This window comes from Cyprinodon tularosa, unplaced genomic scaffold (assembly GCF_016077235.1).
Source record: "Cyprinodon tularosa strain WSP-4 unplaced genomic scaffold, ASM1607723v1 ctg71, whole genome shotgun sequence".
Classification (NCBI taxonomy): Eukaryota; Metazoa; Chordata; class Actinopteri; order Cyprinodontiformes; family Cyprinodontidae; genus Cyprinodon; species Cyprinodon tularosa.
This window is the reverse complement of record NW_024039463.1, coordinates 4,395,724-4,410,117: the sequence shown is the minus strand read 5'-3', so window position 1 is coordinate 4,410,117 and position 14,394 is coordinate 4,395,724. Positions and strand designations below refer to the sequence as shown.

Genomic DNA, 14,394 nt, shown 5'->3' with positions numbered 1-14,394 from the left:
AAAGGTTTTCTAATGATAAAATATCAGCCTATAACAAAAGCAGGTCTGCATAATTAAATCCTGCTGGTAATTCTTAGCCGAGGCCCTTTTCGCATGAACCTTTCCATCTGCCTGTTTCTCTGCTGAGCAGTGAGGCTCAGCTTCTAAGTCGTTCCATCTTTTGAATTGATACCATTACAGAATTTAGGTTTAGATGTGAGGTGGCAGGTCAGTAAAGTACCATGATTCCATGGTTTTTAAACGAGGCCGTTCTGTGTGGGCAGCAACTAAGTCCTTCTGGAAAATCTAATCAGCACCTCCATGTCTTTGAGCAGAGATAAAGAAGTGCACAGGCAGCACTACATTTAGACTTGATAAAACTATCTGCCTCTTTCTTCAAACTAAATTCAATTCAAAGTGAAAGACGAATTTGGACTTAAGGATTTCTCAAGTTAAGAAACCCCCGGAGTCTCTGGTTCTAGTAGCTTTTGAAAGCCCTGATTTCAACCTCATTCCAAATCTTAATCTTCAACTCTAACTCCCAAAGTCTGCAGTTTTCTCTCTAGCATGTCAACTAGTTTAACCACCTTTTTTCCTTCCCGTAAATGTTCCATTAACATGGCTGATCCATCACTCTGTAAAACCAGTGTTTTTAACTCATAAGGCACTCGGTGACATATTTTGACAAGTCAAGAGTGTTATTGGAGGATAAGAACAAGACTTTGTTACTTTTGTAACAAAGTGTTTTTGTGGCAAAAATCACTTGCCCTAATGTAAAAAAAAAAAAATCCATAATGTTTCTATAGGAGATTTGGGAAAAACAGACTTTTTTCATTAAAAAAGAACCTGTAGGACATTAATACTGATAAGGGAGCTTGATTTTTTTTACTTGTGAACTTATAATTTTTTTTTTTTTATTGTCTTTTTAGCCTATTTACTTAGCTATTTAAGTTTTAAGGCTTGTGAAGCAGATTTCTGGCCTAGTAGGTTAGAGCAGTGCGCTGATAAGGTTGCAGGTACCAGGTTCGATTCCCCACAGCCTCCACTCTGGGTTCCTGAGCAAGACTGTTAACCCCACACTGCTCCATGGGTGCCACACAATGGCAGTCTACTGCTCTCTCCAAGGAAATTGGTTTAAATGCAGAGGTAAAGTTCTCCAGTGTGAGAGCAATTAAGTTCAATTATTACTATATTATCTTTCTTTTGTTTTTACTTAAGTAGGTACCATATCCTATCGCAGTTACACTCAGCTTTTAGAAAGAGGCGTACCTTACAGACCTTGCAGACCACAATTGACCTCACGATTTGGCCTTAAGTTAACTTGTTTTTTGTTGTTTACCCTCATTAAAGGTATCAGTTGTTGCCTTCTGGGCATCTGTCAACTCAGCCATCCCTCCCATGATCAGTTCCATAGTTTCCAATTTATTTTGGTCTTATGTGATAAAATATTCTGTTTTGTAAGAAACTGCGGTTATTAATAAGACAAAAAAAAAAAATGAAATTTCAATTATGAAATTGATACCCATCTAATTATTACTCATAGTTTTTAAAAATAAATTGTTAAACTAAAATAACTTTTCAGCAATTTTCTATTCCAACAAAAGATTAAGTAAATACCTACCAGTTGTTTTGGGAAGCAAAACACAAGTTAGTGCCCTCTTCTTTTACTCTAAATGTTTACTACAGTAAAATCATGCTATAGATTCTGTATTTTCTCCTTTACAAAGGTCCTGCAGCTCCTTTTGTTTCTTTGAATGTTTATAAGCCCTTGACGTGGAAGACTCTAGAGGAGCGGGAGCATATTTAGTGCCCGGCTTTTTATACTGCTCTTCTTTAGTCCCTGAAAAAACCTCGGCCCACGCCCAGTGGCACACATACACCAGAGTTGCCTGCTGCACACGTGCCAACCAGTAAACCCTCTCACTGTGGCAGGAACAAGCGCTCCTGTATGCAGAGGAACAGCTGCTCTTGGTTGCTTTCTCACAGGTGGCTGCGAGCTCGCTTCTCCATCCCTCCCCTCCATTAATGAAACAAGCAGGCGTTTTCTTCTCTTTCCTGTGGACCATTAACTCTGTGTACTAATAACTGGCTCACCTTATTTTGCTGTGGTTGTGTCACAGGTCTCGTTTGGAACATTAGAACACTGTACATAATGTAATTATAAGAAGCAGTGGTTCTTCTTATTGTCTAGGTTTGTTTGTTATTCCTCTAACAGATTTCTTATAACAAGTTTAACAGGACATACTTGGAAAGTAGTGTGATGACATATGTGCAGGCTTATAGTATTTTGGCATCAGTACATCCTCTGCGCTCCAGTTGAGCAAACACACTGAGTCACAGTTTAGCAGGTTGCCTTAGGCAAAGTCCTACGTAGCACTGCATGTGCTTGTGACTCCAGCTCACATGTTGAGCTTATAGCAGGGAAGTTATTTGTCTTTCTGATTATCTTGAATGTGGCAATCTTAGAGCAGTTTATGTGTGTAAACCATCCGGTGTGAGTCCTGTTCACTCCTCTAATAACAATATTTTATCATCTCTGTGGTAACTGCTGGAAAAAAGAGTAAATCAATGGAGCCACTGAAGATTTTTTTTTAATTATTATTATAGGGATCATTGTCATTTGATCCTTTTTTGTCTAATCTCCAAGTCTTTCACAACCTTCTTTTAAAAGAAAACATGTTTTTCTTTAGAGTCATACTGGACCCGATGTTCCATAACAGCATCAGCAGCGTTTACTCATTTTAGATTAAAAAAACATAAGACACCCCATCAGATAAGAGATTACTGGATTATGTTTTCTTTGGTTGTATTTAACTTTTTTCAGATTTATTTCTCTTATTTACAAAGTGTTACCTTTTGAGAGATATCATTTTAAGGTCTCCTCATCTGAAGGAGGCAAAGTTCTCTTGAGATAAAACCAGATTATGACTGGCAGTCCCTGAATTTATATAAATTATGATTGACTTATTTGAAATATTGTGTTAATCCTATAAATGTTTACATGACGATCTAAACAAGTCTTGAGTCAAAGGATTTTGAGTTGCCCAACAACAAAAAAATTGAGATAATTTGACACCTTAAACACAAAGTATTTTAGCTGTGATTTCGTGCTTTTCTTTTAATGTCACAATAAATATGAAGATAAAACAAGAGGACAAATTCAGAAGCAGACTTGTGCACAGCCTTCATCAGATGCTGCTAGATAGAGCAAGTGTTACTGAAGGAATGTTGACAGGCCTTCTTTTTTCTTAATCATTTAATCCTAAAATAATATATAACTTAAGTTATATTATATATAGTTTTATCACAATATCAAGGCTTACGTTTTGTGTTTTTTTTTTTTTTTTTGTATATTAGGTACAAATTTAAGGTTTTACAATAAAACATATTTTTGTTTTTATTTGTTTTGACCCTTGCTTATTTTAAAGAAATATATATATTTTTTTGTGCAGTATCCAGACTAAGTTAACAGATATTAATATCAATTAGCTAGCTTTTTTAATTTAAACAAAGCAGACATTGGTTCCTCTATAGCAGAAACACACAAAAAAGTTTTTATAGTGGTGGCTCCTGTGTTTTGTTGTAATATAAATTATTTTCCCACACTGAATTAACATACTAGAATAAAAGTTTTAGGGGTTTTTATAAAAAAAAAACAAAGAAAGAAAGACAGACAGAAGGAAAAATTTATTTGCAATCAGAAGCAAATATTAAGACATATTTTTTTACAATTGGCTTCTTTATCTTGAAGTTTTCTTTTGTATACGTCTGCAAACAATAATACTTAAAGTGTAAGGTGTGTCTTAATTTTTTTGTATATTTTAAGTGGACATTTTGTTTAAAGTTATAGGTAGAAAGGGCGTGCAGGTGACGCAGTGGTTAGTGCGCATTACCCATGTAAGAAAGCCTTAGTCCTCGATGCGGCCGACTCAGGTTCGAATCCGACATGTGGTCCTTTTCCGCATCTCTCTCCCCCTCTCCCTTTCCCCTCAGCCTACTGTCGAAAAAAATAAGCCACTATTGGCAGAAAACATTAACAGATTTGTTTTCTCTTTATTCATATAATCTTCAGGTGGTAAACTGCACAAATTTTATTTTGCATGGAAAAAAATGACTATAACAAAGATAAATCAGAGCATAAAATATCTAACTCAGCTCATAGTCATAATATTGGACATTTATTTGTAAAGATCATTTTTTACAGTAAGTGTTGAAGTTGTGCCTTTGGCATTGTGTGTCTGTTGGTGTGTAGTTCTGAAGTTTCTGTGAAGTAGGCCAGGACAATGTAAACATCTGGTCCAGTCCAGGCCACGCTGCCTGTTGAGAGCCATGACAGATGGGAAGGGAGTGCACGGCTCAAACACTTCCATCTTTGAACGTATCGCAGTTGTCTTCCCAAAATAGCCATCTCCTCCGCGCCTTATATGTGCAGCCCCTCCAGCGTGCGCCTGAGGGGGCATCATGTATCTAGGCCACACAAAGCAGGCTGTGGGTTCATTGTTGCGCCTACCAGCAGGTCTGTCTCTGCCCCAGGGACGAGGCCTCTCCACACATCTCCTGACTGTTCACCATGCATCTTACCCAGCTCAACCGTGAGTGTCTCCTCCACCTTTTCTCCTTCCTGGACAAGGACAGCCGCAGAAGTTTGTCTCTTACCTGTCGTCAGCTCCGGGAGGTCTACCTTGACCCCTGTCTGTGGAACCTACTCCACTTTAGCTCCCCTTGTCAGCTCAGATGGGACAACTATGTGCTTGGACCCTCATTGCGTTACTTAACTATATGCTGGTATTCCAGCAGAGTCCAACTTGTGTGCAACATTGAGGACTGGTTAAAGAGTTCATTCCAGAAGGATATCTGCAGCAAACATGAGAGCCTGGTCAGCACTTTCCTGGCCCATGTGTGCCACATGTGAGTATTTGTGTGTGTTTTTCTTCTGCTTTATAAAAAGTAACAACAAGCTATGACACAAATCCCTTCCAAGATTATGTGAGGCCAGAATCCCCTCTGATCTGCGATTCCGGTTACCACACATATAAAATGTTTATCTTTCATATCAGCCAAGCATAAGTTCCCTGTCTGCTCTATTTGGTCTCACAGTTTGGTGCAGAGAAGACATTTTAGGGCAAACTGAGGACAATCAGACTGGAAAGATTGACTGTTACTTTCAGTATTAGCTTGCAGAAATAAAATAGGAATGCAGCAAATGCACATTCAGCACAAATTATTCAACCAGTGAAAATAAATAATCTGTTAACATAAAACTTATCATTGTATTGAAAAAAACTAAAATTTTTTAGTATTATATATCCTAAATAAATTTAGATTAATTGTTTTTCATGATTATCTCAAGAGTTCAGCACCTACGCATCTAATAATCCCAATATTGACACATTTATTTATATTATAGCCTACTGTATGAATCATGTCCTATCATTTAGTACATCCTTTAAATCATTAGCAAGTTTCGCAATATTTTATGTTCAGGTTGATCACATCAGCAGCTTTTTAGCTGCGTAAACATTAGATTAAAGATGCCAAATAAAGAAAAGGGTTGTTCTTTTAATGGTATTGAAACACACAAACCCTTGAAGCAAAATTTAAAAAAGGGGGTTAATCTTGATCAAGTTAACTTCAAATCTGAATTCAGACTCCACCTATTTTCACCTGTTGGTCTTGCAGCAGCTTTATAAAGCAGGTGAGAACAGGTTTCAGTTAAACCTCCCAATGCTTAGCTGGAGGAAACAATGAACCTTAACCTTTAGAGACAAATGCTGTACCCAAAACTGCCTTTTGAAACAACAAAAACAGCATCTGTAGGACATGAGCTTAATTCTAAACCAAACATGACTGTTGGCACATGTATTATTATATTTACTGAGTGACGTGAAACTTGCATGTGATAGGTCTTTGAAACTTAGCTCTGTTGGCTCCTGGCCCTGTGTCTGTGGTCAGCCCCACGCAGGAATCAGCCCACAGAGGCGTAATGGGGTCTCTGGATAATTTCTTCAAGGCAGCCAGTAATAACTGCTGATGTAAGCGGAGCTCGGCCACTGTGCCATGCCAGGACAGAAGGGGGAGAGCAGGCTGTGCGTCTTACATTGTGAAATTTGAGAAGCACGACACGAGAGCTGTGAGATGACTCAAAGCCACCTCCTTTGACCGGAGGCTTCAGTTTCAGTGCCTTTTAGGCCTATACTCTCCACATGCTGATAAACCCTCCTAAAGAGTCTGAAAAGGCAGAGGAAACTGAGCGCACGTGACAAAGAGGGAGGGCCGTGGGAGAGACTGTGGGAGTGATAAAGGAGTGATTTGGACACAGACGCTCCCAGTCAGCTGCAAACTGGAGATTAATGCAGGCAGGTGGAGCCTACAATTGGCTCTTTGTCGCTGTTTGAGGAACGAACATGTGCGTCTGTCTCTGCCCTCTTAACTCTGACGCCACATTTATGTCTATCTTTATCTTTCTGGGAAAACCAATAAAGAGCAGTATGTCTAAAGACTTCTCTAAATTGTCATTTTGAACGCTCCATTTAAACAGATGAATATAGTAAAGCTTTTTATCAGGGATTTATTTCTTATTATCCTTAGGGGTGGTATTAATTACACAACATGAGCATACATGTTTGGTGCACCAAGGAGAGTAAATTTGACAGTAGGTGGTACTTTTGAAACCTTTTCAGTTTCAAGAGTCCAAACTTTAATCGTCTTCTTTTGGTTAAATTGATGCTTACTCTTATGAAATCAGAAGAAGCACATCCTGTTCTTCTACGTTAATTATACTTCCTGCTGCCAGTATAGACAAAGGTTTAGCCGCACATATTTTCCACCTAAATCTGAAAGGCTGTAAATTCCCCAAACCCTGTTTAAGGGAGAAGCTTTTCATTTAAAATACTGACGATAATGATTGACAATAAATTTTAATCTACCTTCTTAGACAGCCTCATGGGAGATTTTGACCAGCGAAACAGCTTTTAGTAAACCACGGAGCTCATTAGAGACATGATTACAGGTTGGTGTTTAACAGGGACCAGACAGTGCACTAAGCTGTTCTGTTTTAATTAGGACTGCATCATGTCTAAAACATAAACCGGGTGATGGAAATGTCGCTGACACTGCTAAACTGCTAATAATGGAGTTGAATTTTTTTTTTCTAAGGTTTTTAGTGTAAAATATGAACAACTTTAGCTATTATGGGGTCTTTTGTATTAACAGAGGCGAAGAACAATGTATGATATACTTACCAATCAATATTGTTTGTTATAAAGATAAATTAAAACTCATGATTCTCCCCTATCCTATATTGCCCTCAGTTCAATTATCTACTAATGTTATTGCATTGCTATTGAAATTATTGTATAATCACAATCCTGCATTGAAAAGGGAAGAAAAGAAAGTTTAAAAAAAATGAGATGAGCCCATTAATGGACCAATGGTTTTATAACACTATTGACAGGCTTTGCAGGGTAGCCATATTTTTTATTTTTTTTGCTAAATCGACTAATCTGTATGATCGGTCAGTACAAAAGTAGAGCATATTTCTGAAGAGTAAGTACAATGATTCGCAACATTTATAGAAATAGTTTTTGCCTTTTCTTCTTCCTTACACCCGCTGCCATTGTTCCTCCTCACATAGTTTTATTTATTTTTTTATAGGTCATAGACTCTGGTCTCCTCTAACAGAAACACATCCTTGTTTCCACATGTTGCAAACCTAAAATATTATCACTTGTGGCTCTTTTTCGTTGCTTTTATGTTGTCCCCCTTTAAGGTTCTTTTCTGCAGCTCCTCCAGAGTAACTAGGATCTGTTAACCTCTCCTATAATGTTGTCCTGCAGGATTGTCAGTTCAGGGAGGGCATTTCCTGGTAGGTTTGTGGCTTTGCTGTCTTCTCTCCATCTATAGGTGATGTTTAAAGCTTGAAATCTTTTTTAACGAGCAAATCCTTTACTTTATTCCTTTTACCTTTTCTTTACTTCAGAATTCTGGTATTAACTTATCAACATTTTCTATTGCACTGGATAAGTCATATATAAGAGTAAATCAGTGACTTAATGCAACTGCATGGTCAAAAAATAACATAATTTTTTTTGTCCACCTAATTCTCAATTACAAGAAAATATTATAGAACTTGACAAGAAGTTTATTACTTTTAGAGGGTAGATATATATCTGGGTAAGACAAAATGTTGTATGGAGAGATGTTTGGTAGATTAGATACTAACCCACACAAACTGGGAGTGTCAAAAGACAGCTGGTTATATAACAAAAGCTTATTTTTTTATTTTTTTTGGGTTATAAAATAATAAAATTCATTTATGGTCTTTGCTGAAACACCTTTTCATTAGAGAGGAAACAAGAATCTAAAAGATGCAAGAAGACTCTACTGCACACACCGCTCATGTTCCACAATGTCAATAGCATGCAAAACAGTGGTAAAGGTCCCTCTAAATGGCCTGGCCGGACACATGACCAAGCTGCTGCATGTCCAGAGGTTACTGGGGCAGCGCTCTCGCACTGCTGGAATATGTTTGGCTCACATGTAGGAAAAGCAGTAGGATTATGTAAGTCTTTATGTAATCTGAATCAGCAAACATGAATGACACCCGTGATCCGAGTGTCTGCCTACATCCTCTGAGGAGAAGGCCTGCAAGTGGGCTGCACTGCACTAATACCCCATTTCAAAGTGTTTTTTTTTTTTAAGTAGAGCAGAGAAGCTCCTTTTTTGTCTCGCAATGAACCTCCTCTAACTGGTCTGTAGAGTATTTATAAGTTAGAGAGTGGAAACACAAAAGCTTCAGTGGTACAGAGCATACAGAAAAGGATAGAATGGAGGCAGGATTAACCTATCATAACATCATGGTTTCTTTTTATTTTCTATTTATGCATACCAATGTTTCCTGTGACTATTTCCCACCATAGAAATATTGATCTTAAAAAGCATAAGCATTATTTACAATGGAATAGGTTAATACTAGAAATATAAGACTCCCATTTTGTCTTGTATGTCATACTCTGTCTGCTGTGTGTGCTGCAGGTGTCCAAACCTTCTTGCCCTGACACTGTCCGGCTGTGCGCACATCACCGACCAGGACGTGGTCTCAGTGCTGCAGTGCTGCAAGAAGCTGCGCATCCTCCGCCTGGAAAACTGCGTCCGCATCACAGACCGCAGCCTGCAGGCTGTGGCAGAGCATGGGGACAGCCTGGAGGAGGTAAGAGTGGATTTCTGCAGAAACATCACTCAGGCGGGACTGCAGAGCTGTAAGGAGATGAGACCAGGCATCCAGCTGAGTGCGGAGAGGAGTGCTGATATGATTCCTGATAGCAAGCCTGAGGAGAAGGAGCCGCTGCAAAAAGCTTTACAGAAATTCCTCCTGTACTCCTGAAGAATGCTCTGACACCTTTATATGAGGACTTTGCAGTGATGAATTTTCCCCTTTTTTGTATTTTTTTGTAAATTATTCTTTCCTTTTCTTTTTTTTTTTTTAGAATTTTATACATCTTTATTATTCATATTTGTATCTTATAAGGTTTTCTTATTACAAAGACACATAAACTCCTGTCAGAGTCTTACCCTGACTTCACATTCCCTCTAATTCTCAAGCTGATCCTGGAATACTGTAAATATGCTTTTAAACCTGTTTAAATATACTAGAGGGATGATAACATGGACATTAAATAGAGAAGATTTATTCTGCTCCTACACAAAAGCTAAAAACTCATGAGAGCCTCTTCCTTTTAGTGACAAACAGATTTTCTTATCTTTGCTCGGTGTGTACGAAGAAAATGAAAACTCCCCTTTTTACAAGAAAGCATGTGTGAGGTAATTTCTAAGCAATATATTTCTTGGTAGCAGTGACTTCCTGAAAGCCTCTTATATCTGTTTATGTCAAAGGTCTGTTTACTGAAAGCATTGGATCATGAAATAGAATATACACTCAGGGGCGACTTTATTAGGTATGTCGTACCAGGTAGAACCAAACTTCGCCTTAAGGACTGATTTAACTCTTTGTGATGCACAGTAGGTTAAAAACAAGTATGAGACACATGGATCCTTTTTGGATGATTCACACAAAAGGTCAAAAATTTCCCTAATTAAGACTATTAATGTTTTATGAAAAAGAAATGTGAATGACACTGGGAACAATTATACAAACTGTGAAGATAAAGATGAGCAGAAAACTGCTGAAATCTGCCAGCATTCAGAAAGTGTTGTTGCTTTGTCTAAATCAATACCAGTGGCTTTAATATTAACTAGTGGCCATTGAAAAGGTTCCTCTTTTCCAAAGTGCTGCACATAATATTTACCTATAATTTATGTAACAATGTTATTTTATTTTTATTTTTTTGCATGTATTATGCGCTTGGTTGTTGCTTGCCGATTATTTTTTATGTCAATAGAAACATGAGAGATATTTCAGCTCAATTACTCATTTCATGCATGAAATACTTATTTTTATCTGCAATGACTCCTGTAAAGTGCTAGAAAGCAAGAACACTTCCTCATGAATTTTGGTCCATATTGGAGTAAAGTTATAATGCAGTTGTTGCAGATTTGTCTGCTGCATGTGTGCATACCTGTCTGTCTGTCTGTCTGTCGATTGGTCTGAGATATACTGATCCAAAATAAAATTATGTCTATTACACACTAATAGCCTAAATACAATTTCCCAAACCGATTTCTGTTCGATGAGTGGCTGCTCAGAGGTCAGACAATAAAAACCTATTAGCAATGATTTTAAAACGCCCTTAGCTGAGGACTTTCCAGAATAGACAGCTGGAGGCAAATCTATCTGCTTGTACACAGCTCGAAAAAAAAAAAAAAAAAAATTAAGGATTTAGAAAGGTTGAGTTTAAAGATGATTTTAAAGATGGATCAGACATGCCGATTACTAATAACATCATCCTTATTTGTAATACAGCCTTCAGATGTGCTGTGTGATTATATTTGCTATGGATAATATATTTTTGCCGCACTAAATTACTAATTACAATTTATACAGTTTTAAATCAAAATTCCAAAATTAATAGTTTCATATGTTATTATGGCACCTTGTCCTGGAAGCAGTTCAGAAAAAACAGGTTTGGGTTTAAAGGGATTCTGTCAAACATAGAAAACCCCTGTGTGCTCTCTGTTGAACCCCATTAGTGGTGTCTCTCTATCATTCAAATATAACATCAATGAAAAGCTTTAAATGATTGTTCTTTTTTGCATTTTCTCATAAAACTTTTTTTTTGACATAATATTGTTCATAAACATTCACCAAACAACCCCAAATTGGGGTGTTGGTGGAAGGCCTTTTAAATGAATCAGCTTTGGTCTGTTATGTTACCTCAGCTATGAGCGGAATGAGCAGAAAATAGTATATTAGCACCAGTTTTACAACTTAATCTTAAATCAAGATGAAAGGGTTTATTTCATGGCGCTGATCCAGAGAATGTAATAAAGATAAAAATGATTGAAATGGCTAGGGGGATGTTTCAGCTAAAACATTTGTGGAATGTATCTTTGCCTGTGCAGAAGAAAGATAGTTTAGTTAAATTTAAAACACATCTTTTACATTCCAGCAGAACAAGCTTTAAAAAAGGTAAAATCTCTACAAAATGTGAGCAAATAAACAATGGGATGATAAAATATCCCTTTGCGAGCCGGATAAACATAGCTGAAGCAAATATTTGCAACAGGACTTTGATCACTTTGGTTAGCTCTATTACCAATACATTAACATCCAAATGTGCATTTTAAATGTTACACTTGAGCTCTGTTTGTTTAAAATATACTATAATGCTTAGGAATTCACCTCACACCAAAGTGCAGGTGATATCCACTTAGTTTCTCCAGACTGTGTCTGGTTGCAATGTAGGTCAGTAGTAAAGATACTCCCATTATTAAGATGGATTATTGTTGGATTGTTTAAAGACATCAACAGATGGTGGAAAAACAGAAGGTCCAGAATTTTCAATATATACTGGTTCATAATTATACATACAGACTCAAACTCTACCTACAGTTATATTAGGAAAGACATTTCTTTGCAAACTGCATACAAACAAACATTTTTAATACAATTCTACCTGAATTTTTGTATACTTGCTATTAAAAATTGTATAGGTAATGGGTTTGTTTCCTTGCATGGACCTTGCCTTAAATCATAGCTTATAAATATTCTCAAGGGTTAAGAAATATTGATAGCATAATGGTTCCATCACCTTGCTTGACAGTTAGATTATCCTTTTGGTTTGAAAGCCTCGCCTTAAGTCCTCCAAGCACACTTCTTTTCAATCTTTGTGTCATCTAACTCCAGATGGTCAGCACATCTCTGCAGTTCAAGTGCAATAATCCAAGTCAACTACTGTGTAGTCTTTTCTTAGCTCTTTCCTGTGCAGATATTGTTATATCTAAAGGAAACATATTCCAGGACATTTAAACTTTTCTTATGCTTGTCACAGTCTTGGTTCTGTTGTCTTTTCTTTTGAGTATTCACTTTTACTTTGCTTTTTGTTTTCTGGTTTGGTTGGTTTGGTTATATTTTAGGTTTTCAGGTTTTTATTTGTTGCCCTCTGGTGCCCTCTAGTGTTCTCCTTTTTCCCTAGCTCCTTTCCAGTCTGCTATGTTCACAGCTGCTCCCAATCTGCTCGTTAGACCTCTCTTTGTTCAGTCTCCCATAAATAAACTCCTTGTGCAGTTCCTTAGTGCTGGGTCCTCGTCTAACTTCCTCCAACTCCGTCTCACTGAGTCTTCCTTGTCGAGATAGTTTTTTCCCCTGATGTCTCCATGGTTTCTGGTTTGTTTGACTTTTTTTCACGTTTTACTTTTTGGATTTTGGATTCCTGCCTCTGTTGTCTGTTACCATGTTATTAAATCATCAAGAAACTCACCTCTGCCTCCCTGCCTCTGCATTTGGGTCATCAAACCACAACCAAATCCTGACAATGCTCTTCTGTACTATATACACTCTTTTTCTATTTTCTGTTGTATTTTTTTTTATCTTTAACTGCATCTTGCTTTAACTTTGCCCGTTGTACTATATATAAGCCCATGGAACCAGAATTTCCCCGAAGGAGTAATGCAAAGGCTTTAATAAAGTAGAGCCTCAGTCTAAGTGTAAGTCTGAGTCACAGTCTAAGAACTGTTTCATTGGCTTGTTCATGTGGATCGCTTGAAATTTCAGTCATGTTTTTAACAATATTTTCTTGGTCATCACAGAGCGATTTAGGTCCGTATTAATGGTAACCTACACAGGACAGTGATAGTTGTATGGTCCAAACCTGATACTGTGGGTCTTAATCATCCTAAACAGATTAACTGCTTCTTGATTAAATAAAGCTGGAGTTCACGGAAAGGAAATAGCCTAAACTATCCTTAACATTTATGGACTGCGCTGAAAACTAAAGTAAATGCCAAGAAAAAAGTTTAAAAACGCCAAGAACAGAGGTCAGGTGTCCTAAACGATGTCTGCCGGGGTTTCTCTGTAACCTGCTTAATGAGGTCATCAAATTAAAAGAGGGGTTTATAGAAAATCTTTTTATGAAGGATTTCTGACTTTTGAAAAAGAAAGGTTCAAATGAATAAATAAAAGTCTGAAATACTGATAAGAGATAAAAGCCAAAAATAAGAGTATGTACATTTCAGACTGCCTCTGGCCCTCTTGTTATTCAGGCACACTGTTGCTCATAATTGAACTACAAAAATAACAAGAAATCAGGTCAATGATTCTATTTGGGAATCAAGCAAATTGCAACAGAATTGATTAAATTTGTTACCCTTGTTCTATTAGAATAACAAATTTAATTTTAAAAAATCCAACTGGAGCAAACAGGCCGCTTTAATCATAACAATTAGCAGCTTCATACTGGCCAAACAGTATCATGTGGAGCGACGACAGACCATTAATGGTAATGATAACACTGCTTTTCTCTTTGAAAGCCCGCTAGTCATGCAAATCAAAACCCCTTAACAAACACACATTCTAATAATGGAATTGTGATCTGTTTTATTTTTGTTTGTTTATTTACAAAATTATGTATAATTCAACAGTGAAAACATTTGAACAGCTAAATGATCTCAGTCTTTAAACCTCTCTTAGTCGCATAAATGAGACTCATCTTTGACAGGCTTTGTTTGGATTTGACTATTTAATTATCTCACTAAAAAAATCTGTAGTAAATGAGCAAAAAGGAGTTCTGCTGCCTTGCTTTGATTTTAGAATTAGTTTTTTCTTAATATTCATCTCAACTCTAATACTGGATGAAAAAAGGAAGCTGGAATTGAAAAGATAACTTGCTACTCTATCCAGTGCAAAAAAAGAAAACTTAAAAAAATCCGCTGGACATTGTTTCCAAGTTTTAAGACATTTTGCTGCCCATCCAATAAGCTTTTTCAATTCAAAATGTCAGGAATGGCGTTGAGTTCGATGTA

At 37.0% G+C, this 14,394-nt stretch overlaps 1 protein-coding gene across 2 annotated transcripts; it reads left to right on the top strand.

Annotated features, from left to right (window-relative positions):
• Nucleotides 1–4,424: 4,424 nt before the first annotated feature.
• On the top strand, nt 4,425–10,845 carry fbxl22 (F-box and leucine-rich repeat protein 22). 2 transcript variants are annotated; one of them, XM_038268709.1, is made up of 3 exons: nt 4,426–4,571; nt 4,777–4,887; nt 9,013–10,845. In XM_038268709.1, the coding sequence occupies exons 1-3, from the start codon at nt 4,441–4,443 to the stop codon at nt 9,359–9,361; spliced, it is 591 nt and encodes a 196-aa protein (XP_038124637.1). In that variant the 5' UTR covers nt 4,426–4,440; the 3' UTR covers nt 9,362–10,845. The 2 variants fall into 2 exon arrangements, with proteins under 2 accessions (XP_038124636.1, XP_038124637.1); XM_038268708.1 differs by having other exon boundaries at nt 4,425–4,887.
• The last annotated feature ends 3,549 nt before the right edge of the window (nt 10,846–14,394 follow it).

Bases quoted from the DNA above. Each gene is read 5' to 3' on its own strand.
- fbxl22 (XM_038268708.1), top strand. From the start codon at position 4,550: ATGCATCTTACCCAGCTCAACCGTGAGTGTCTCCTCCACCTTTTCTCC. The intron at 4,888-9,012 runs GTGAGTATTTGT...TGTGTGCTGCAG, and splicing joins CTGGCCCATGTGTGCCACAT to GTGTCCAAACCTTCTTGCCC.